This window comes from Madurella fahalii (genome assembly GCF_045866475.1).
Source record: "Madurella fahalii IFM 68171 DNA, scaffold_2, whole genome shotgun sequence".
Lineage (NCBI taxonomy): Eukaryota > Fungi > Ascomycota > Sordariomycetes > Sordariales > Madurella > Madurella fahalii.
This window is the reverse complement of record NW_027263972.1, coordinates 4,539,095-4,562,701: the sequence shown is the minus strand read 5'-3', so window position 1 is coordinate 4,562,701 and position 23,607 is coordinate 4,539,095. Positions and strand designations below refer to the sequence as shown.

General features: G+C 57.3%; 9 protein-coding genes across 9 annotated transcripts; 6 read left to right on the top strand and 3 right to left on the bottom strand.

Moving 5' to 3' along the window:
• Window positions 1-2,035: 2,035 nt before the first annotated feature.
• Window positions 2,036-4,559, top strand: MFIFM68171_04087 (uncharacterized protein; the record flags this gene model as incomplete). The annotated part of the gene is made up of 7 exons (XM_071059507.1): window positions 2,036-2,136; window positions 2,227-2,326; window positions 2,394-2,687; window positions 2,746-2,952; window positions 3,023-3,144; window positions 3,202-3,703; window positions 3,759-4,559. 7 exons carry the CDS (start codon window positions 2,036-2,038, stop codon window positions 4,557-4,559), a joined length of 2,127 nt encoding a protein of 708 aa, XP_070915608.1.
• A 1,473-nt stretch (window positions 4,560-6,032) lies between these two features.
• On the bottom strand, window positions 6,033-8,150 carry MFIFM68171_04086 (uncharacterized protein; the record flags this gene model as incomplete). Its single annotated transcript, XM_071059506.1, has 1 exon — window positions 6,033-8,150. One exon carries the CDS (start codon window positions 8,148-8,150, stop codon window positions 6,033-6,035), a length of 2,118 nt encoding a protein of 705 aa, XP_070915607.1.
• Window positions 8,151-9,193: 1,043 nt separating this feature from the next.
• MFIFM68171_04085 (uncharacterized protein) lies at window positions 9,194-10,716 on the bottom strand (the record flags this gene model as incomplete). The annotated part of the gene is made up of 5 exons (XM_071059505.1): window positions 9,194-9,238; window positions 9,302-9,475; window positions 9,533-9,882; window positions 9,985-10,638; window positions 10,698-10,716. 5 exons carry the CDS (start codon window positions 10,714-10,716, stop codon window positions 9,194-9,196), a joined length of 1,242 nt encoding a protein of 413 aa, XP_070915606.1.
• Window positions 10,717-11,981: 1,265 nt separating this feature from the next.
• On the top strand, window positions 11,982-12,889 carry NAT2 (DUF1279 super; the record flags this gene model as incomplete). The annotated part of the gene is made up of 3 exons (XM_071059504.1): window positions 11,982-12,426; window positions 12,492-12,680; window positions 12,741-12,889. The coding sequence occupies 3 exons, from the start codon at window positions 11,982-11,984 to the stop codon at window positions 12,887-12,889; spliced, it is 783 nt and encodes a 260-aa protein (XP_070915605.1).
• A 733-nt stretch (window positions 12,890-13,622) lies between these two features.
• Window positions 13,623-15,990, top strand: MFIFM68171_04083 (uncharacterized protein; the record flags this gene model as incomplete). The annotated part of the gene is made up of 4 exons (XM_071059503.1): window positions 13,623-14,103; window positions 14,175-14,291; window positions 14,378-14,506; window positions 14,558-15,990. 4 exons carry the CDS (start codon window positions 13,623-13,625, stop codon window positions 15,988-15,990), a joined length of 2,160 nt encoding a protein of 719 aa, XP_070915604.1.
• Window positions 15,991-17,244: 1,254 nt separating this feature from the next.
• Window positions 17,245-17,754, top strand: MFIFM68171_04082 (uncharacterized protein; the record flags this gene model as incomplete). The annotated part of the gene is made up of 1 exon (XM_071059502.1): window positions 17,245-17,754. One exon carries the CDS (start codon window positions 17,245-17,247, stop codon window positions 17,752-17,754), a length of 510 nt encoding a protein of 169 aa, XP_070915603.1.
• Window positions 17,755-18,349: 595 nt separating this feature from the next.
• On the bottom strand, window positions 18,350-18,749 carry MFIFM68171_04081 (uncharacterized protein; the record flags this gene model as incomplete). Its single annotated transcript, XM_071059501.1, has 2 exons — window positions 18,350-18,453; window positions 18,524-18,749. The coding sequence occupies 2 exons, from the start codon at window positions 18,747-18,749 to the stop codon at window positions 18,350-18,352; spliced, it is 330 nt and encodes a 109-aa protein (XP_070915602.1).
• A 615-nt stretch (window positions 18,750-19,364) lies between these two features.
• SUI3 (translation initiation factor eIF-2 beta subunit) lies at window positions 19,365-20,767 on the top strand (the record flags this gene model as incomplete). The annotated part of the gene is made up of 4 exons (XM_071059500.1): window positions 19,365-19,376; window positions 19,652-20,489; window positions 20,546-20,612; window positions 20,668-20,767. 4 exons carry the CDS (start codon window positions 19,365-19,367, stop codon window positions 20,765-20,767), a joined length of 1,017 nt encoding a protein of 338 aa, XP_070915601.1.
• A 653-nt stretch (window positions 20,768-21,420) lies between these two features.
• MFIFM68171_04079 (uncharacterized protein) lies at window positions 21,421-23,250 on the top strand (the record flags this gene model as incomplete). Its single annotated transcript, XM_071059499.1, has 3 exons — window positions 21,421-21,693; window positions 21,832-21,950; window positions 22,029-23,250. 3 exons carry the CDS (start codon window positions 21,421-21,423, stop codon window positions 23,248-23,250), a joined length of 1,614 nt encoding a protein of 537 aa, XP_070915600.1.
• Between the last annotated feature and the right edge of the window lie 357 nt (window positions 23,251-23,607).

Here is a 23,607-nt window from a genome sequence, read left to right as displayed (position 1 = left end):
GAACATGCGCAAAGGCCCGTTTGCCGACCCCCTCACATCTATGTACGTAGTCCGGCACTAGGAATCCGACTTTTTCATGCAAGGTGGCTGTCGCGGGAGGAGCTCCCGTCTGCGCCATACCATTCCCGGGGTGCCTCAGGTTTTCTGGGCCGCATGATGATTCAGAGCATTGCGTGGACATCTCCGAAGTCTCCGGAAGCTTCAGGAACTCGTGAACATACGTTACCTATCTGTGCCACGCTGTCTGTAAACTGCGCCAACGGTTCTCTGCTACACGGTCTACCAGACAGAACAGAGTAACGTCGAAGCCATCATCCATCATCCTGAAATTTCCATCTCGGAACCTACTGGCCCAGGGCCGCTGAACGGGTCCTTCTACACCAAGAGCTATTCAAGGCGAAACCCCCAATGGCACGGTTGGTGACCTAGCCACCCAGCGTCGGGGTTCGGTATATTCTCGTTGGGGACGGCAATTGAAATCGGGGGGATGATGTGCTTGGGTTGCGCCGCGTTTGCCTCAAACCGTTTTGCCGCGGCCTCTTGTGATAAGACGTGGTAGTGCGCCTTACCCAGCGTCAAGGGTAATACCAGAGTGTTACCAGAGAGGGTTTGTCAATTCGAATGATGGAGCTGCATCTAGAAAAGGCTCGGTCTTCCCGCGCTTGAAGATTACCAATCCAGTTGAAATCAATATGTTACTGCACGGTTCGAGTCGAACTGGTAGTGATGTGCCCTGCGAAAGAGCTGTCGTCGATAGGTTTTGCCACGCGCGTTTCAAAAGCCGCGCTGGCGCGCCTGTCGCAAATCCGATTTGCGCGGGATATGTCCCTGCATGATGCGCGAGGTCAGGTAATGTGAGGTAATGTGATGTGGCAGTACAGCACCCAAGTGTGTACGGTACATACAGTACCTCACTAATTTACCCTTATTACTACCGTAGAGTGACATGCGAGCATTCGACCAAAAAAACACATCTGAGCCGCATGCATGCTTCTTCTTCTTTTTTCTTCTTTTCTTCTTTTCCCCTTTCTTGTTCAGGGATATGTGCGAAAGCGCTGACGACAATTATCAAAGCGTCTGGTATAGGCTTACGTGGTCCCCAACAACCACCATCACCAATGCCACCACCACAAAAACCATAATCCTGTTCGGGTACCGAGCATAGCTCTGCAAAGGGAGAACCCTGCAAGTTGGAATGAGGGGCTCGGGTCCTGTGCATCCGCGCCGCTGCGGCTGCCGGGACCCGAGGCCCGCGACGAAAGGCAAGGCAGGTTTGGGGATTCAGCTCGGTAGCTCAGGGCAACGACGGCTAAGGGCAAGGCGAAGATAGGCAGACAGCAGCTGGTCACGCACATCGGACCCGCCATTTTGGGAGTGTGCACGTGGGAACCCGAAGGGTTGGTGCTGACCCCGAGTCTATTTCCTTCCATGCAGACCGCCCGTGACACGCTGTAAGACGGCAGTCGACACCACACACACATCCACACATCCACACGCACCCGACACACAAACTTACATCAAGGCACATGCACGCACACCTTCCGAAACTAGCATAGTTCTACCCGTCGGCGCCGGAAGTGCACGCCAGGTTACGCACGCGGGTCGTATCTTACAGGTATCATATGCAGTGAGATGACGACGATTGTCCCACGATCGAAGACGCCGCGCGGCGCCGTCTTCGAGCGGTTGTGCCCGAGTGGGGTACGATCTTTGGGGGGGGGGGGGGGGGGAGGGGGGAATCGGGTCCGTGAGAGATGCTCCCGTCTCCGTAGGATCCGCTCCCAGGTCCAGTCTTGGTCGGCGACGTTAAAACAGGGTCCTGGTCCGTTGCCGAGACGGAGGCCAATGCTCGAACAGCCGAGGTTTAGCCGTGGTCTCATCGGACAAGCCCCAACTGTGGCTGCCCAGTGGCTGCCCCGCGACGCGTTCCCGCGTTAATTGGTAGGTATTGACGGCAGGTGAAGGACAGTGCAGACCGACTTGCACCGGCGAGCAAAGAGATAACTCCTCAATGCTCCTACAACCGATACATTCCATGCAGACAGATCTTACTCTGAGAGCTCGCGGCGTTTGCCTATCGGCGAGGGTGCATTCCCCCGGGTACACAATCGCTCAGCTGTCCTTGCTGCTTCCGCAGTGCGTTTAGCCACACGTTGGTCCCCCTCAGCAATTCAGCGAAGCGATAGAAGATAACGGCTGGTTCTGAAACTCCTCGCGTCCCGGCAGCCGCCACAATCAAGAGGGCGACATGGAAACCGCGCTCGGCAATGGCTGCAAGCTCATGAATGAGGGTCTTTGTGCAAAGGCGGTGGCGCAAATCATGACTGTGAGTGCTCATCACGGGTTACCACTCCCAGCTTGCTGGACAAGGCTCGCTAAGTCTTCTTGCGAAGGCCATCAACATGTGCGAATGCAACCCAGCCGGAAGGGAGAAGACGCGCCACGGGAAGGACAAATCTTGTAACATCTCGCAGTGCGCCGCCGCAGTGCAGGGTAGAGACCCCGATGCGCTGTACCAGGTGGCCAAGGGTCCTTGTGCTTGTGGTTATACCTGGCCGTCTTGCACCCGGCCGCTCCACATCCAAGCCCTCGATGCACTGGCAGAGTGCCTCGAAAAGGCCAAGCAACACACCTCGGCGCTCTCGACTGCCCTGAGCATCATCCGCCTAGATCCCGCTTCGGCTGTGGTGAGCATATCGTTCGAGGAGAAAAGCAAAGCAACAGCAGCTCACTCGACTTTCCTAGGGCTACTGCCGTGTCGCCAAAATCATGCGCTATCTGCTAAAGCACTCCCAAAATTCGGACCCCGCTGTCGATCGTTCTGTGGCCGTGATCCTCAGGGACGCTGGGCTGGCTTCGGTCGATCTGCTTCGTGGCTTGATTAACTGTTTTGTCAAGAGCGGCATGTACAACACCCAGCGATATCGTCACAGCCCCAACAACCAGTACCACGTGAGCAAGCTCCAAGCAGGACCCAGATCCCGTCTCTGCTTGCCCTTGTCCGCTAATAGGCTACGTCTAGTTTATCCTCCGGCGGATGGCCGACAGCCTGAAGATCGAGGACGCTCGGGCGGACCCCTGCAAGAAGCTTCCGGTCGAGGTGCTCCGAATGATCTTCTCACATCTCGATAGCGCGAGCATCGTGTAAGCCATGCAGCTCCCTTTCTCCCGGGGCACTGATACTAATAGCAGACTTGAAAGCCGCTGTCTTCGCGTCAACAAGCAGTGGAACCAAGTCGTGCTGCGAGACAGCATGCTCTGGGCCGACTTCAGACTTGGACGGCCACAGAATCCGGGCCGCTTCTTCAGCCGATTCCTGCAGAAACACCAGGAGATAACGAGTTTTGTCATTCATGAAACAGCCGATTTCGTGCTGACGGGAACCAAGCTGAACAGCATCTTTTATGGCCTTCCACGACTGAAACGCCTGTGTCTCTGCTCCAGATCCTCACTAGGGCAACAACCCGGGACTTTTGGTCTTCCGGGAAGATCTGGGGCGAAGCTAACCCAGCTCTCTCTAGCCTCGCTCCATAGCCCTGCCGTTGTGAAGCAGCTCGTTGAGCTTACCTCTGACACACTGGAGGTGCTGGACCTCATCGAAACTGGCAGTGGTGTAGACCACACCCTTGGGTCCTTCCTGTTTCCGAGACTGAAGAAGTTACGAATCACCACTGTGAAAACTAGCCAAGTGGCGATCCAAATGGCAAGTCACTCGACTCTAGGCACTCCATGCTCCTGACCATGACTGACGGGCCCAGGAGCTGCTTGTGAGAGCTACGCCGAAACTCGAGCAGTTTTACCTGGACGGTTTCAACATCTATACAGCTAGCCTTATGCCCCTAGCCGAGACCCGCGATCATTGGCCCTGTCTCCGCCGAATCGTGGTCGGCCGGGCCGTACATTCCGTGAACTCCTCAATCTATGAGGACATTTTCCCCCCGCTGCCGAGCAGTATGCGCTCCATAGAAATCCTTTCCCTCGATCCAAGGATCGTCAACGCGGCTCTATTCACTCCTACGGACAGGACACTGACAGACCATTCCCCAAGCTTCCCGCACTTGGAGGTGTTCCGCTGCTCGGTGCCGTTCGAGCACCACGACCTACAGCGAATTCTTGAGCCCGCAGCAGAGGCCGGTAACCTGAGGGTTCTGGAGTTAACCACTGAGCCGGCCGACGGGCCGACAGTTATCCGCCAGCCGGCCAAAGATTTGGCCTTTATCCGGCCCGACAAGATTCACACTCTCGGGCTCCAAAACTTCAACTGGGCCTCTGCGAATGAAGGCTACCTCTCCGGCTTCGGCTTCAACGGCCAGCCCTTCATCGACTGGTTGGAGTGCTTCCCCAACTTGCACACGGTGGCCGTGTATCCGGGCTTATACCCCAACGTCGAAGCCTTTATCATGAAGCTCATCCAGCACCCCAACGTCAAGGCCATCCACCAGGACGTGCTGCGTGGCGTTTACTGGGATGAGGCGGTCAAGATGGCCAAAAAGTTCGGTGTCGAGTTGCATAACACCCCGAAACACATGCCTAGCGAGTGGCCCATGCTCGAGGATTGATTGCGGGAGAATGCTGAGTATCCGTGGCGACGTTGGGGTGGGAGGCTGTGGAAGTGGTGATAGAAGTGACGGTGATGGTGATAGGAATTCAAGTGAATTGCCAGGTCGATTTACGAGAAGTACCGGATCAGACCGTCAAGGCCTCAGAGTTGGTTGGTTGCATGACCTGGTACGCCGAGTAAGTTAGCGAGTGATTTACAAATGATGATACCCAATACAGATCTAGCTCTATATATACATATAGATGGGGCGTCATTTCGGCGCAACTCGTTCGTGGCCCTGAACAGTACGAAGGTTGTTGGGTAGGAATGGTAATGGTCCCTCTCCTGCATACATGCATGCTCCCACTGGCATTAGTTTGGGGCGCCTACGCTGTCCCTTATTCCACCGTTTCGTCTGGATATTCTCGCCCGTCGTTCTTTTCCCTTCCTTTCGAACCCAACCACAACCCCGTTAATCTTAGCGGCCGGTTCTCCCGCTGGACATTTATCGCAGAAATGGCACACCAGTTCACGTCGTCAGCGCCATCGGCTCTCTCAATGTATCATGCGACGCTGAGCTGGACTTTCGTGTGCGAGTGCCAACCCAGAGAAAAAAGGGTACGAAACTTAAAAAAGGCAGCTAACAACATCCCCGGTCCAGCCTCCGAAGGGCCTCTAGCAACGAAAAAAAGGAGGGATAACTGATTTGCCTCCAAGACCAACTCATATACCGTTGGTTCGATAATTTCACAACGTATCAAGTTACTAGACCCAAATAACCCAATGTAAGAAAATCTGCCAGGATCCCATTGCTTCATGCCGTGCTATGCACGCTATCGTACTTTGCTATGTTAATAATCCAGGACCGTTGGTCGGTGACGATACCCAACGCCCGGAACTCGATATCCATGACAAGAGCTAGGTAGGTAGGTAACTAGCTAGTAAAGGCGAAACGAAACAGGCTAAAGCCATAATGAAAGGATATGGATAATTCCCTCTCCCAGCACCGGGTGCTTGATGATAACAAGCACTCTTGAGTGCTCTTAATAGACAAACGCAAGAGCTGTAGTAAACGATGGCCATATCGTAGATAGAAACCCAACTCCCACCTCTTGGGGATAAGGGTCGGTTGGAGCGAAGACGGCGAGGCTGAGGCCTTCCAGCACTAATGCAACGCATACCTTCCCTATGGATGTCAATAACCGCGCTTGCGGCCCCCTTCGCTCCTCTTCAGCATCCCCCTCCTTTTCTCCTCCCCTCCTCAAGTAATTAGCCTTTGATGCGCTGCCCTCGCTCAAACTCTCCCACCCTCGCCACCCTTGTCCCCGTCCTCTTCCGACGAGGAAGAAGAAGGCACCGCCAAAACAACACACCTTCTCCTCACCTTAGCCTTCAGCTCAGCCCTCACCTCCTCCTGCCGGATCCTCTTCTCAGCCGCCGCCGCTGCCGCCACCAGCCCCACGGCAGCCTTTGCCTTTTCCGCAATCGCCTTCTAGGCCGCAGTCTCGCTATCTCCGGAACTCTCCCCACTTCTGTTGTCGTTGTTGCTGCCGCCGCTATTGTTGTTACTCTCATCCCCCCGTTGCTGGTGATGCTGATGCTGGTGATGCTGCTGCTGGTGATGCTGCTGCTTCTTCTGAAACTGCCGCACCACCCGGTGCGCCTGGCGCATCTTGCACTTCATGTGATACCCGGGCTCGTTGGCCTTGCGCCACTCCAGGTACGCCTCGTACAGCTGCTGCTTGACCGGGTCGTGGTCGCGGGGCTTCTGCATGACGGGGAAGAAGGGACGGGCGTTGTTAGTCTGACCTGGGGGGCCAACCAGGGGTTGCGGTAGCAGCGGTGGTTGTTGCTGCGGTTGTTGGCCTTGCTGCTGCTGCTGAGGTTCCGGGCCGCAAGGGATGGCGGCGAGCAATGTGGGCACGGGAGCAGTCCCCGATACGGGTGGAAAAGTGTTCATCAAGCTAGCAGCAGTCGGTACGCTTAGGTGTGGAACGTTGATCGAGGCATTCGAGATCGTTGCTGATGGGTAAGTCCCGAAGTTGGTGGGCAAGAGGTGGTTGGCAGGCGTGGTGGTTCCGGATAAGGTAGCAGAGAAAGGCATAGACGTGGTTGGCCGAATAAGTGCATCAATCGGGGATAGGGTGCCTGGAAAGGTACCGTTTACGGAGGTTCCAAACCCAAGGGGCGGCAGCATTGCTTGGGAAGCGGCTAGCTGAGCTTCGAGGGACACGAGACTGCAGGGAGTCGGTTTCCCTTCCACAGCCACTCCAACCGTCTGCTGAGGAAGTTCCGGGTGTAGGATTTCCAGTGGGATGCCTGGATGTGGTGGGATGTGGTTTGGCATTGCGCCAGGGAAGATATTGCTAAGCGGGGCCCGGGAGATCTTTTTGGGCAAAAAGCACGGGATGCCATCCCTGATGGTTGATCTGAACTCAGCAGCTGTAGGATTCAACCCTTTGGTTTGGCTACATCCCGTGGAACGCTCGTTGGATCTCTGGCTGAATGGGGCGGTTTTTGGGTCGTCGTTCGCAACCGAGATTCCTGGGCGGCTGAACAGTTCCTCTGTTGCCCTCCGCACGTCTCTGGGATACTGTTCGGAGACGTGGTTAGCTGGTCCCTCCGGCATCCCGCTGTCATTTTTTCTCCCTGGCGTGTCCGCCTTCTCCTTGACTTTGATAGCGACGATGGCGGGGTCGTTGATGCGGCTGGATGATATTTGCATGCCATTGGCCTGCTTGATCACTGGCGGAGGCGGCACCTTTTTCTGCAGGCGGCTTAGCATCCCCTGGAAGCGAGCCTCCTCTTCCATTGACGGCTTCGTTCGTGCATGGTCAGCATTGCCCTCGACGAGTGGGACAGCGCTGCTTGCAGAGCTCGAGCTGTCTTTGCTGTCGAACAAGGTAGTACGTCCGGAGAGGCGCTGATCGTTCGCAAATGCTGAAGTCACCGTGCTGGAGCTGTCCTGGCCAAAGACAAGAGCTTCTTGGAGGCGGTCTAGCAAATTGTAAGAGCACTCTGATGGCATGTGCTGAAAGCTGGTGGAAACTTTGAGTTTCTTCAGCTCTCCCAGCGACGCACCTGGTGGTTCGCATACTCGGCTCGTACCAGGGTCTACGGGCATGACCTCGAAGTAAAACCGGTTAGGCAGCGGGATATCTTCGCCATTTACATTCATGACTAAGGGGTTGACCTGTTTGAGCCGAATCATGGTCACTTCGTTTGGGTCCAGCCCCGGAGTGGACGGCGGCGAAGAGGGCAACTGGCCAGCAGGCGCAGACAGTACGGTTTCCCAGGCGGCCTGTTTCTCCCTCGGCCGGCGATACTGGATACGGTCTGATGGTAACTTCTCCATCTCGACGGCGAGAGAAGGGCACAGGCCGCCGCTTTCCACCGAGCTGTGCTTGGCAGTGGTCACGGTGTTCCTCTTGACAGTAGTGTCAGAGGATGGGGTGCCAGATGCTGTCTCCCGCCAGCCGGTCGATGCAATGGCCCGCGCCTTCCCATCGGGAGTAGCAATTCCCAGGACGTTTGTCTTGACCCTGAGTCCGGAGGGCCTAGTCCGAGTCGAACCCTTGACGGCTGAGGCGTGGTTGGCATAGCCCACCATCTTTGCCGTGCTCTTGGGATTAACACGTCCAACAGCTGTGCGGCAGTGGTTCTGGGATGGGATTCTGTCAGCTAGGGCCCTCTACCTCTCAACGCACCGCTTCCGGGGACGTGGGTAAGGGCATGAAGAAGTGACGAGGAGTCAAAGCCAGTGCGGAAAAGGGCCGAAGGGCCACCGGTGAGGAATGGGAAGGGGCTGGCGCAAGAACTAGCGCAAGAACTAGCGCAACTCACCGTTTAGCCTAGGTTATTATCAGTGTGCTCGTCCCAGACGGTCTTGCGCCAGATCACGGTGACTGTCGCAGAAACGTAGCATCGAGATGGAAACCGATGCAGCAGTTGAGGAGGGTTGGCCCCTCGGAAGGCGAAAGAAAGCGGAAAGCCTGGTGCCCAGGGCCAAGTGCCGGGGCAATGGAGAGGTTTGCTTGATCGCACCCAAAACAACGCTCTAGTGCTCAATGCGAGCTCCAAGATGAAGAAGAGATGCCGTAAAGCTGTGAGAGAGACGATATGCACGCAAAGTACCCAAAAAGGCTGGCAGTGTGGCTGGCTGCAATGCCGACTTCGCTCTGATGTGTGGAGGAGAGAACTGGGCCACGAATCGAGCTTCGGGGGGTCGCCGGCACGACCCAGTGCTCGGCGTGCGACATCAAGACAAACTCTGGGAGGAAGGAGCCGTCGATTGGCCGGGGCATGAACGTCCTGCGACCTGCGTGCGAATCATGGAGGAGGTTGTTTCCTGATTCCATCTCGGCGCATTTGTCGCTTCCGGCTGAGGCGAGTAGGACGGGACGGGGAGGGACCCAGGTGCATCAACTCAACACCATCGATGGATGCACATATTGCATTTTCACTCCTCTCTTCATGGCACTAACTGTCTCGCAATTACACCCATCCCTTTCAATCCCGGTTTTAAACTTATCCAAGAAGTCGATCTTCCCATACGAACCCCCTGTGGCGTGAAAGAAAGAAAAAGACTCACAACCTGTTCTCATTCCTCATCATCGTCATCATGGCAACGCCGATTCTCAACGTCCCACCGCGTTACGCTGCTGCCTGCTGCCCACCCATGTAGGCGGTGAATGATTTCTGTGTGCTGGTTAGTGACTGCTCATGTTTGCGAGCGGGCGTGCTTGAGATAAAGGGGCGTACCGCGTTTCTCGTCTGGATAAAGACGGTCCCAGGCCCGGTGAACTTGCACACCAGCCCTTCACCCGATGCAAGACCGGAGATGAAGCCGCCCGAAGAGACGCGCTCTAGGACGTACTTGGTGTTCCAAGCCACGAGATGGCCATTGTCAACAATGTATTTCTCGCCATCAGCCAGCTACACTCCATGTCAGTGGCTTTCCGCGGCAGATGACAGCTTGAGGATTGCACTCACATCCTTCCGGATAATGGCCCCGAAACTAGTCAACCACAGCAAGCCCGTTCCGCTAATCTTGTACACCCACAGGCCTTCGCCGCTGAACATGGCCTTGCCGAGGCCCTGGCGCTTATAGTCCTTGATAACGTTCTGGGTGGAAGCGAGGTAGCCGTCATGGCTTACGGACCAAGACTCCCTGCCCGTCAGCCGCAGGCTTGTGATGTCGCCCAGCATTGGGGGAGCTAAGAGAAGCTCGCCGGGCCCCGTGTACGTCGATTGGTTCATCTCGCCACCGGCAACCAGCTTCTTCATGCTGAACTTGTACGAGCCCTTGAGGATAATTGAGGGGGACATGGCAATCATCGCGCCTATTTCCGTTGATAGTCAGTGTCGGTGTGCTCCACTGCACCGCCAGCGTCCAGCCTGGTCTGAGCGCCGCGCCGTCCTGCCATACTCGGACACGAACGTACCTGCTCTAGCATCTAGCGGACACCCAATGGCCAGCTGGATAGTCAACACAGTGTTGCAGTCCCGGTGGCTGATCCGGTAACTCCCGCCATTGAACGTCCCCACGTCGTCCACTATGGTCGAGGCGCCAATAAAGTGGCCGGCGGAAGGGGCACCGGTCGGATCAATGACCGGTGCTTGCTGTTGTTGCTGCTGCTGTTGTTGCTGCTGCTGCTGCTGCTGCTGCTGCTGCTTCTCGGCCGGGTATGTGCCATCACCTTCCTCGTGCGGGTAAGAAGGGGGTGCTGCAAACTGCGGCGGGTTCTGGGACGAAGTTTGCGACGTTCCCGATGGGGTTCGCAAGTGTGACGGCAAGGCACCGTGCTGCATCGAAGCCGCCTGAGGTGGCGGTGGCGCGTATTGCTGAGGCTGTTGATGCTGTTGATGCTGCTGTTGGGGTGGCGCATACTGCTGCTGTTGGGGTGGAAGGGGATATGAAGGTGTCGATGAGGGAGGCGGCGGAGTGGCTGCTAAGGCTGCCTGAGGCGGGGGAGGATAGTTCCTGCCCGGGGAGCTGGCGGGAGGAGCTGGATAAGAGAACTGAGTTTGCGTAGGAGGCGCCGACGTGGGAGGAGGCGGATAGTTCTGCTGGCCAGCACCGCCGGCTCCGGGAGGGGCTGGGCCTGTCAGCTTTGTGCTTGCCCCGTGGCCAAAGTACCTATCACGTAGCACTCACGAGGGTAGTAGCCCGACATCTTCTCGTCTCACGGGAGCCCTCAAGCTACGGCGTAATGAAGCTTCCTTGGTGCTTTCGCGCTTCTCGGCTCCGGTCAGCAGAGCTCTTAGAAGAGGAGAGGAATGCCCCGCACTCACCTGGCTTGGCGGCACGCAGTGCTGGTTGACACGGCGTCAGTGAGATTTGAATCACACTGGGAAGTGAAGGTTGAGGCGAGACGCTGAGACGCTGGAGATCAGAATCGACAGACAGAAACGGGAGAACAAAGGAGCTTTGCTCCACGACCCGCAAGCAGCTTTTGAGGTCGCGTAGCGGGCTGCCGGCAGCCCACATTGTGGTCGTGCGGGGAGCTAAATCGAGAACTGGATGGCAGGATGGTCCAATCAGTGAGCTCCAACCACGGCAGACGGCGGTTGTTGAGGGCGCTTAGGGGGAAGGCTGAGCGATTGGTTAGCCAAGCATGGCGATGTCTTCCTTCCGAGCCCGTTCCACAAGTGCAAGCAGTCAATCGCGAATAGGGCTTGCGTGTCGGTCCGAGGCGACCATGGTTCTTTTGAATGCCAGACTGATCTATTTGAATATGCTGTAACCTGCCGCCCAAACTCCGAGGCGCTTCTGTGGAGAGACCGTCATATCGTTTCCATGGATGGGCCTCTACAATAGAAGGGGTGGGTGTCACTTTTGATTGCGCAGCTTAGGGGTCTCGCCAGCTGCTTTGCTTTTCAGCAATACAGTGCAGCACATAGCTTAGCACGTAGGGGAGGTAAGGAATGATCAGCTCGGCCCAGACCGGCTGCGGCTGGTGACGGACAGGCATGTTCTCCGTGGCAGCCGTCAATGTCCAATAGGAATCGAACGGGCCCCTGTCTGCCGGAACGATTGCATCACCAGTTCGCATCAGCCCTGGAGCTCGGGGCCCTCCCCAAAAAATTGCTGCGAAATCGCATCAGCAACAACGCGATTTCGATCCACATCGAGCCATTGCAAAAATCAACCACCGGTGACTGCTTGGTTGCCTGCTCGTCGCAATTTAGCAGGTCACCCAACCGGGCGACGTCAGTGAGCTTCGCCTTTTACGTCGATTGCTACGGTTTTTAGCTCATCGGAGAAACGACGACGCGCTGCGCCTTTCGACCGGAGTTTACGGACTCGGAAAGTAGTTCCGGTGGTGCGGAAGCTTCGGCCTCGATCAGGTGATAGGAACCCTCGACGCAGTTTCGCCTTTCTCGCCTCGTTGAGTCTTCCCAACACGCCTTCAACCTACATCGGCCCAACCGAGCGACGATGCTACGAACGGCTTTCGGGGCGCTCGAGGCCCTTGTTAATGGAAGTGCAGCCGGGGGGAATATCGGACGGAGTACCATACGCAAGAAGCGATGGATGGGTAGGACGCCGGCCAAGACTGCCGCCGCCCCGTGGCATCAGAGAGCATGGATGTCACGGCTCGGGGTCCCAAGAACTACGGCCGCCCGGGCGAGTTTGAGAGCTGGGCGGCTCAGGTCACCGTTCTTTGCGCCGAAGCGCCCCTTCCACTTCTCCCGGCCTCGCCTCGCCGAAGCGCTGCCAAACGGGAAGGCAGCCGGCGGTGAACCGCTGTCGCTGAGTGCGAGACTAAAGAAACTGTCGAGAGAGTATGGCTGGACTGCGGTTGGAGTGTACTTAGCGTTGTCGGTGCTGGACTTCCCGTTTTGCTTTTTGCTCGTCCGGACCGTTGGCACCGAGAAGATTGGTGAGTCCAGTTTATATGTTTGCTCTAAGATCGAAGACCGCTAACCGGTAACAACCCGCTTGCAGCCCACCTTGAGCATATTGTTGTGTCCAATGCTCAGAAGTTCATTCCCGAGCGGGTACAGGAGCGTTGGCGTGAGTACCGACAGTCCCTCAGGGAGGCAAGGCGAGAGCGAACTGGAGAGACGGAAGAACTCGAGATAATCGGCCATGGAGTTGCGGAAGCGGAGGAGAGGAGCAAACAAGACGGAGCCAGTGAGTACCTGAGCAACTTCGGTGCTAACCTATGGCAGAGGACTGACAACATCCTTCCAGGCCTGGCCACGCAGCTTGCGCTCGCATACGCCATTCACAAGAGCTTCATCTTTGCCCGCGTCCCTCTGACAGCTGCCGTCACGCCAAAGGTGGTCAAGGTGCTCAGATCTTGGGGCTGGCAGATAGGCAAGAGGAAGAGCAAGCGGTGAGACTGAGCACGGTAGACTTGGGCTTGTTTGGCTACTAGCGTTTAGAGGACGGCGGTTGCATCTGCACACGGAAGTGCATCTCCCCATAGACTGTAACATCACCTTGTATAATCATCACATAGCGGGGGCTGGCTCGGCGACGGGATGCTCGCTGCAGTGCTACAACAGCAGATTATTCTCCACGTATATCACCTTGGATGGGGGGGCATTGACAAGCAGTCGGCCAAATAGACTCCATGCCCAAAGCAGACGGCATGTTCCAAGTCCATTGAAAGAGCGATGCCATACTCCGCAGGAGCGACGGCAACCAGGGACCGGGACGGCGTCTTGTCAGATGCCAGCTTTTAGGGGCGGGACTGGAAGCGGAAGCCTTTTGGGGCCTGGCTAAAAGGGCTGCGCGGCGCCCTTCCCGAGTTCATCCCTCGGGCAGGGGTCAGTAGGTACTGTACAGTACCAACCCCACCTTCAAATCCGACATGGATCCACGGCGGACAGCTTGATTAATTGGTCTCATGGCTGAATTCCGACAGACGCTGGATGCATCCTCGATCAAACCTTGGGATGAATTGCGTTTGAGAGGGGAGACCGGGGTTGTACACCCCGCCGTCGTCGTCGGTTCTATGTCGCGCACTGCCTGGGCTTCTCCGTCGCGACGCCGTATGCTGGTGTGTTGTTAACTTGCGTATTTCACCATTGGATTGGCATTCGTCCGGTCCTGCTTCTTATATATACCATGGCTTCAGCCGACCCCGAGAAGCAAGCGACCAATGCGGCCGACGATGATGATGCTCGCCGTCGGTCGTCCAGCGGACAATGCAAGACGAGAGGTCGCCTGCTGCTCTGGCTGGCTGTCCTGTTTGTGGCCTTGCTTGCCTTTATGCGGATGCCATCTACCTGGTGTCGTCCGGGAGAACTATCCTTGGCTCAGCGTTGGACCTCCCGAGTCGACCAAGACCATCGCGAGCCACACTCTCAGGGAATTAAAAGCCGATCACCGACCGTGAAATCTCGGGAGACGACTGCCACGACCTCCACCGTCGCCCCGACTCGGACCGTCCTCAAGACATTTGAGGTCGCTCCGCCTGTCCTTATGCCTGATGGCCCTGCCGACAGTGATGGTTCAACTCGCCACGGAAAGGATTACTCTCCAGAGTTGTGTACCGTATTGCTCATGCGCCATGACTTTGCGTGGAGCTATAATGCCCCTTTCGTCGGTAAGTTGGGCTGAGATTCACCAGTCAACTGTTCAGCTTGGCCCTAATAGCTTGGTGCATTCTTCTTCTAGGGAACTACACCCCGCCCGATTGTGAATTCAACCGAGTGGTCCTCAACTTCAGTGCCGTGAGCCACGGGAGACAGTACGATCGCCTTGCAATCATGTATTTCGGTGACACCGAGGTTTGTAAGTCGTTGCCGGTCCCTGGGAGCCGAAATATGCGAGGGCCATCCGCGTGTATCCAGATTCAGTTCTGACCCTGGACCCAACAGGGCGTACCTCGACGGCTCAGCCCACGGTTCCTCCGGGAATCAGCTGGATATACCTGAAAGACATGAGCGAGTACATGTACTTTTGGAAGTCTCCACAGAAGATCATCTTTGATCTTGGAAACTTGATCAGTGCGTAGAGATGTCCGACTTCACAAGGCCACTGCTCACCGTTCCGCACAGATGACCGATACACGGGTATCTTTAACACCACTATGACAGCCATCTTCTATAACAGCGATGTAGTAACCGACCAGGGCCCCCCAAGTGACCTGATCATCCCCATCTCGGCGCGGCAGGGGGCGAACGATTCGGTCAGCCAATTCACTGTGCCTGCCCAGAACGCGACGAACACCATCAGTCTCCCGCGCAACGTTCGCCGGGCAGTCTTCTCCATCTCGGCGAACGGACAGGCCACCGAGGAGTTCTGGTGGAGCAATGTCCTGCAGAGCGACATGTACACCTTCAACGCCACGGCAGGCGCCTATCCAGGGTACAGCCCGTTCCGCGAGGTGCAGCTTCTCATTGACGGCCAGCTTGCTGGGGTACAGTGGCCCTTCCCAGTCATATTCACGGGCGGCGTCGTCCCATCGCTGCACCGGCCCATCGTTGGGATCAACGCCTTTGACCTCAAAGAGCAGGAGATCGACATCACGCCCTTTCTCCCACTGCTCTGCGACGGCGCCGAACACACCTTTACCATCCGTATCGCGGGTTTAGACGACGACCCCGCCGACAGTAGCTCCGTCGCCTTGACCGAGTCGGTCAACGACAGCTGGTACGTGACCGGCAAGATCTTCCTCTGGCTCGACGAAAACCCAGACTCCATCACGACGGGCGAGCCGCCCACACTCGTCCTCTCGCCACCCGCTATCGCCGTCACCCGGGCCGTCACCACCAACGGCACCGCCAACGAGACCCTCACCTACACCACCTCCGTGCAGCGGTCCCTGCGAATCACCTCCAGCCGAGTGTCAACCCAGCACGCCTCCTCCCCGGCCTCCTGGTCCCAGTCTCTCTCCTACACCAACTACGGCCTCCTCACCGCGTTCGGCTACAGCCAGGTCAACGACCTCGTCATCGCCGGCGACGACCGCGCCTCCTTCTCGGGCGGGCCGAGCTACCAATCCGCCTACCGGTACCCGCTCTTCGCGAACTCGACCTACGCCGTCTCCGCGCAGGGGAACCTCAGCATATGGGCGCACGTCGTCCAGGGGAAGGAGGTGCGCACGTCGGGGCCGGGCGTGTTCCCCACGGGGCTGGAGGCGTTTGCGGACGAGGGCGGGCGCGAGAGGGTGGCGAGGCTGAACACCACCAAGGAAGGCATCGCCGAGTTTAGGCAGTCGGGCGACGCGAGGGAGAGCAGCGGCTGGGGCGGGTCGGCGCAGGTGCTGTGGTTCGGAGCCGGGACGGAGGAGTTGTATTTTAGGAATGTGTCGGCCGTGAACGGGTCGGTGGTGTATGATTACCGGAGGATGGATGGGGAGGAAGTTGGGGGCGGTGAGGAGGGGGAGGGCAGCGGGGAGGAGAACAGGGTGATGGGTGTCGGGGATGGGGACGGGTTGGTGTTTGCGCAGAGGACGGGGACTGGGAGAGTGTTGAGAGCGGTGGCCTAAGGAGGAACTAGGGAAGGCGAGACTTCCGCAGAGCCGTGAGAACCTTTTTAAAGTCCGGTCAGTGCATTTATGAGTATGCGACGTACTTGTCGCATCGAACATGCCACAATGGCAGCTTCCTCTGTTTTTGAACATGTGGTTAGTGTTTTATATGTTGGAGCAATTAGACACGGTTTGGTGAAACACTCTCATCGACAGCTTCCGACACGACATCTCTTAGGATTCAGAGCAGCCAATGTGCTCGCCACTTGCCAAGCGAAGTGCTGATTGACAAACCTGAATGACGCACCCCCGGTTAAGGTAGGATTGCTCTACAACCCAGATCGGGTTAATACCATGACATGCATTTGCCTACAATCACGCATGCACGCGTAAAATGGTCAACTTCGACTGGCCAACCGCTGCTTTGGAAACGGCGTTTCACAGCCAGAAAAGCTTCCGCGCGGCAGTTGCACTCCTTCCCTGCATGCATGGCCGTTGCCGGGCCACGAGTAGAAGCTTCATCGGGAGGTGGCGCCGTGGTGGGGTAAGTGGAGATGTCAGGCGACCGGGGCCCTGCAGCGGGTTGATTGGCCATCAACGCTAGCGCAACGCGGGCGGGCAGATCAAGTTTGGCGCTTGTGCCACACTGCTCCCCAGTCAACGAACGGCCTGGGCAAGGAGCAGCATCGGAACGATATCATTGGGGAGCGGTGCGTTTCGGTGAGAGACAGCGGCGGCCTCACGCCGGTGCTAGACGCTGGAGATGCTAGAAAACGCAGAAGCGGTGTCGGGGAAGTGTTTGATATTGGCTTTGTGTGTTGTCGTGGGTGGTCGACCTGTGGCGGATGCAAGACCGTCGGCGATCAAATTGGGACCAATGGATGTGCTGGGGGCAAGAAAAGCTTGGTGTCGGCCGTCCCACAGCTTCCGTCATCGCCCCACTTTTCGCAGTTCCCTGGACGATTCCATCATTCTCCCATCCCTACCCGCGCTCTTGCGCATTCTACGCCCAGCTGCTGTAAAAGCCGGGTCATTCCCCACCAGAGCCCACCCTCTCCCTGTTCTTCAAAAGAAGCACTTGTCTCTTTAACCACGCTCCGGTAGCTGATCGAACAGACAGCTTCGCATTCCTCAGAAGGCAGCCAGTTGCCGCAAGCTTCATCTTAGACCACCACATACGAGCGCACATTGGGACATTACCCTCTCGAACGAGCAAGACCCGCCGTACCTCGCTCCGCACCCCCCCCCCCAGCTGCCGAATACACCTCCACCATGGAGAGAATACAGCTGCTCCTCCGAGCGATCCAGCTCCTCTTCATCGTCATCCTCACCGGCCTGATCGGTAGCGTCATCGCGAGCAACGTGAACGCCGCATACTCGGCCACGGCCGCCATCAACTTCTCCATGTTCGTCGTAGTGGTCTCGTGGCTAGCCGCGCTCTTCGGGCTGGCAGTGGGCATGGTGGAGCGCATCTCCCTGCCGGTGCTGGCGCTGCTCGGCGTCGACGTCGCCGCGACCCTGTTCACCCTCATCGACGCCATCGTGCTGGCGGCTAAGCTCAAGACCGTCAACTGCGCCGACACGGGCGGCCAGCCCAACGATTGGATTGCCTACGGGAGCCCCGATGACACCAAGCGCTGCAGATCGATACAGGCGGGGACGGTGTTTATGTGGTTCCTCTTCGCCACCTTCGCGACCACGCTCGTGCTGACCTTCTTGGGCGTCCGCCGCGGCGGCGGCAGCGTTAGATCCGGGCCGACCATGTCCCAGGTTAGGGTATGAGGACTGTTTCCTGTCAGGAGCAGAAGGAGCAGAGAAATGATACGAGTTATGGATACTATGGATATGGGAATCAGGGTAATGACGGGGTTGTGGGATATCACGGATTCGGGAGGCCTAAAAATACGGGAGGGGCGGTCGACTCATAGCTATATGTATGTGACGGTTTATGAGCGTATCGGTCGATAACGGCCCGGGACACGCACACACGACAGCCAGCATGGTATTTAATGGACATCTGATTGGGAGGAATGGCTTAACTGGTTCATGTCTACAACCGGGAAATAAGGGACGGGCTCCTGTATCTAGCAGTATTAGCATCCCAAATCAACATGCGATGCATTCCGACAATTGGGTTCTCTTTTGAGAGTCTCTCATAGAGTCTAAACCCCGCTGCCACTCGGATCAATCCATTGCTCTTCTACCGCACACTCGAGGTGGAAGTTGGCCAGAGCATGGATCCGTTGGCGGGAAACCCCAAAATGCTCCATATGTACAAGTACCCTATCCTAAACGCCATGACGAATCGAGCGCCGTCCCCCGCAATGCTCTAGTCCATATGTACTGGCGGCTCATCCCAGCCTGTAAATCCCCCAAGTCATAATGACGATGCTGCTTGTGCAGCGCCGGCAGCCTGGAAGCTGCCCTTGCTCGTCCACCGGATCTCGACGTTGTGCATCCACTCCATGTACCTCGCCCAGCCTGCAGAAGTGCAGATGTCAGCAACCAGTCCGGCATCCAGCACTCCGGGTCGGACAGGGGGAAAACCCACTCCAATAGGCAAACTTGCGGCCGAAATACTTGCCCGCAAACGGCAGGATGATCATGGTGAGCAGGAGCTGTAGCTGCTCCAAGCTGGCCTCCCATTCTTTTTGCGCGTCTGAAGAGTCGGCTTCCGAGTCTAGGATGCTGCTCGAGATAGACGGGAGGGAATCGACATCATCGTTGTCGGAGGGAGCGACATCTGGGATGACGAACGAGTCGGATGAGCCCGCCATCATTGACGACGACGTCGACATGGCGACTGCAACTTCGGGCTTGGGGGTCTGTGTTCTTCGGAGTCTGCAAGTCGGAGTTCCGGGGATCAATGGATTGTCGGGAATGGGATGCTGGTGGACTTATGTCGACTTCTCAGCTCTGTGGCGGGGGACAAGGGATGTTCGGGAGGAAGGTGTGGGCCGGGGAGACGGCTTCGCGCGGGTGTTGCACTGCAGTGCAGTGCGAGTTCGGCCCGTGTGCGATAGACCTAAACACTGTGCCTGCCGGTCGCCGCCAGCAACTGGCGGAGACGGGAGTCTGAACTTTGAAGCGGGCCAACCACGTCAACGAAGCCCCGCTAGTCAGGTGATTGAGGGCCTGAGTCACAGTGAAGATTGACCAACGTCATGGAGAAACGGCCAAGTCACAGGCTTCACGGTCGCAAAACAGCCTCTTGTTTTTGGCGCAGAATAGCGAATATCAGCAACCCAAAAAGGAGTAGAAGCGTTCTAAAAGCGATATCGCATTCCCAGGCAGTTGATTCTTCAATCGCCGTTCCAATAGGTCGATAGAAAAAGGGCGGTGGAGAGTGTCTTCGCAGGCATTTGCAAGGGTGACTGGTCTTGTGGCCAAAGATGAGCACCGAAGTAAGTTTTGTCAGAACCCTCAGTCTCCTCCTCGAACAACCCCCCCCCCCCCCCTCCTCCCCTACCACCCACTTCCCCCGGCACTTCATTCACTGCCCCTCCACTACAACGAGTTCCAATCAAATCGAACCGGGCCCTTGAGTCTCTGACGTTGTTCACAATCTTAAAAAAATTTAATTCCCAAAGGTTTTTCTTTGACCTTGTGTACCATTCTTCAACCCTCGGCCTTTTTCGGACGGGATCTGCAACTGGACATCCGATACTAACTTTCTTAGGAACCCTCTCTCCAGAGACGCGCCTCGCGCAAGTCGGTTGCATTTACAGAAGAGAAGCTGGTGGTGGACGCCGACGGCAGCGTGACCATGATTGCCACACCAAACGACGACACCAAGGAGACAGCCATGTCGCACACACCTCGTACGCCGCCTCTCTCCGCCGCGCTCGGGGCCTTTACTGATGCCTCTCAAGCACCTGTTGCCGACGCGGAAGATGGCGCCCCGGCTGCGGAGAATCCTGATGGGCTCGACCTCTCGCTCATGAAGAAGAAGAAGAAGAAGGTTAAGAAGGATGACGCCGACGGTGCCGAGGGCGCGCCAGCTGCCGGAGGCGAGGAAGCCATCGACCTGTCGATGAAAAAGAAGAAGAAGAAGAAGCCGCTCAAGGAGGAGGACGAGTTCGCCAAGAAGCTCGAGGCCCTGAACATTGAGGGTGGTGAGGGCGCCGAGGCGCCCGCCGACGAGGCGGTGCAGGAGGGCGACATGGACAAGGGTACGGGCATCTGGGCCCACGACGAGACAAAGACAGTCAACTACGACCTGCTGCTCTCGAGGTTCTTTTCCCTACTGGCGCAGAAGAACCCGGACCACGCCTCGACGGGCACCCGCTCGTACAAGATCCCGCCGCCGCAGTGTCTCCGCGAAGGCAACAAGAAGACCATCTTCGCCAACCTCCCCGAGATCTGCAAGCGCATGAAGCGGGCCGATGAGCACGTCACGGCCTACCTGTTTGCCGAGCTGGGTACCAGCGGCAGCGTGGACGGTAGCAGGCGGCTGGTCATTAAGGGCCGCTTCCAGCAGAAGCAGATCGAGAACGTCCTGCGCACCTACATCATAGGTACGATTTGTCGGACCATTCTTCATCAGGGGGCGAGTTTGCTGACTCATCCACAGAATATGTGACTTGCAAGACGTGCCGCTCTCCCAATACGGAGTTGTCCAAGGGCGAGAACCGTCTCTAGTATGTGGCTTACCTTCCCTACACACCACGAATCCTTGCACTGACTATTCGATAGCTTCATCACTTGCAACTCCTGCGGCTCCCGTCGCTCAGTGCAGGCCATCAAGACCGGTTTCTCTGCCCAGGTTGGAAAGAGACGGAAGATGCAGGGTTAAGCCTGTTCACGGTCCCTTTCTCCTTTCTTTTTCAGTTCCTGTCTACTCAGCTAGAAGAAGGGTTAGGTGGCACTGCTAGTTGGAGCCGTTTCGGCCACCTCACAACTGCCAGTGTCCCCTGGTGGGCAGGCCCTGAATGACCGTGCGATGAAGTGACGACGGGGATGTTCATATCTAGAGCGGGTAAAGCCGGTTTGCAGCATGCTGTGGAGTGGCGGGACGTGGGTCATTGGCAACATGGCATTGGGAAACAGGAAATGGCTATGAAACGGGGGTTCATGTTTCTCGTCTGCGCATTGTTTACCCCACGGAGCGTGGGAGGAGAGGCGAAAGGATAAGGTACTCTGCCAATCTTCTGACAGACCTGTACTTTCGGAAACAGATTGGCATTCGGTGAAAATAAAACGCGAGTGATGGGTAGTGGCTCCATTGTAGTGGTGATGACCGAGTACCTCTGTGTCTCTGTATGATGATCTTTTGTCGAGAGTGTTGGGCCAAGGTGGGGTCACCACCGGCTACCTTCGTCTTATGGATATCTTTGGTCACCCATTTATCTTCTCTTTCACCTTACAACAACCTCCACCTGCCACGGCATACTGCATTTCACATCCCCTCAAAGGGCCCCCCTCTGTATTGCAGCCCCAACATACAAGATGGTCATCCGCAAGATCACCGATACCGGCACCACAACCCGAGCGGGGCTGCCCTCCGCAAACCCAACCGCTTCCTACTGGCTCCGTGACCCGTCCCCGACCTTGCTTGGGCACCGCAGCACGGCAGACCTCCCGGATACGGCCGATGTCGTGATTGTGGGGAGCGGGATCACGGGGGCGTTTGCCGCGCGGTTTTTGAAAGAAGGAGGGGGCCAAGGTAAAAGTGTGGTGATGCTCGAGGCGAGGGAGGCTTGTTCGGGGGCTACCGGGAGGGTGAGGACCTTTTTCTTTTTTCTTTTTTCTCTTTTTTATCCTCATTTTAGGGGAGAAAATAAATAATAATAATCGTGTGTGGGTGGAGGGGATGGGCGGATGTGTTATCGGGAGCTGATCTTAAGGAGCAATGCACAGAACGGGGGTCATTGTCAGCCGCTGGTATATGGCTCGGCCCCGGCCGTGGCGGCGTTTGAGTTGGAGGTGTTCAGGTTTCTTGAGGGGCTGGTGAAGGAGGAAGGAATTGACTGTGACTGGTACGTTGCTTCGTCTTCTTCCGTGTTTGTTCTCCGTTCGATGGTTCAGGGGAGGGGGACGACTGACAGCGGTTATAGGGTAAGCCTGACGGGCGTGCACGCGTTCTTCTCGCAAGACATGTTTGAGCTCGCCGCCGCCCAAGTCGAGCGGCTCGAGCGGAGCCACCCCGAGTTAGCCGCCCAGATCGAGGTGATCTCCGCCGCCGGAAAGACGGGCAGAAAGACCCTCGCCTCCCTCCGGGTCCCCTCCGCCAACGGCGCCGTCATCCAGAAAAAGGCCGCCTCCCTATGGCCTTACAAACTCGTCGCCTCCATCCTGGAAAAGCTCCTCGCCAAGTTCCCCCCGCCTAGCTTCAACCTCCAAACCAACACCCCCGTTACCTCCCTCTCCCGCCACGAAAGCGGCACCGGCTGGGTGTTGGCCACCCCGCGCGGCACCATCGCCGCTCGCCAGGTCCTCCTCGCCACGAACGGGTACACCTCACACTTACTCCCCGCCTTCTCCGACCTGATCGTCCCCGTGCGCGGACAAATCGGCGCGCTAATCCCCCCGACATCCCCCACCTCTCTTTCTTCATCAAGCCACAAACCCAGCAACCCGCTCCCCCCGGCCCGACTCGTCCACTCGTACGTCTTCGCCGCGGGCGCCGACCCCAGCTCTGCCGCGCCCGCGGCCCCGAGGGACGACTACCTTGTCCAACGGCCCCTGCCGGCCGGCGAGCTGATCTACGGCGGCGGGCGGCGGTTCGCGGGGGACCTCGGCGTGGGCCAGTGGGCGGACGACGAGCTCGAGGACGAGGTGGCGGGCTATCTGAGAGGCAATTTAGTGCCCGTGTTAGATTTGCGTCCGACGCTTGATGATGACGACGACGACGATGACGATGATGGCGACGATTATGATGATGATGTGAGGGAGGAGAAGAAGAATAAGAAGAAGAAGCAGAAGGGGGAAGGCGAAGACGAGCTGGAGGCGTCGTTTGAGTGGACCGGTATCATGGGGTACAGTCGGGATGCCCACGCGTGGGTTGGACCGGTGCCGGAGCGCTTGGGCGGTGGCGAGGGGCTGTGGATCTGCGCGGGCTATACGGGCCATGGGATGCCGGCGGCCGCGTTGTCGGCGAGGGAGGTGGTCAGGCAGATGACGGACGGCGGTGGCGTCGAGGGGGTTAGGGTAGCGTTGCCCGAGGAGTCCAGGTTGAGCGAGGAGCGTGTGGGTAGAGCAAAGGCCATGCCGCGGTTGACTGCCGGTTGGGAGGCCACAAACTTCGCGGCGCTGGTGTCCCGGGCCCGTTCCCTATGAGGAGAGGTGATAGTCAGGGTGTGTGTCTGAGGGACGCGGGATTCGGTTCGCTTCGGTGGATGAATAGAAGATCATCAACCCTGTAATCCCCTGAGCTAGATACTCAATGGACCAAGTCGATGAGGGCTGCCATATTGTTTGCTGTCCAAGGTTAACCCCCATGATGAGTTCTTAACGGCAGGTAGCCGCTCGTCTCTAGCCGTGCGTCGACGATCGTGATGATGAAGCTGCCCGTGGACAGATGTATCATGATAGCTTGCCAGCTGGTCTGGACTACCCCTGAGGTTGCCGAGTCTTTCTATCGAACGTATCGTACGCATTTTTCGTGAGCTAGTCGGGGAGCGGCGGGCTAAATCG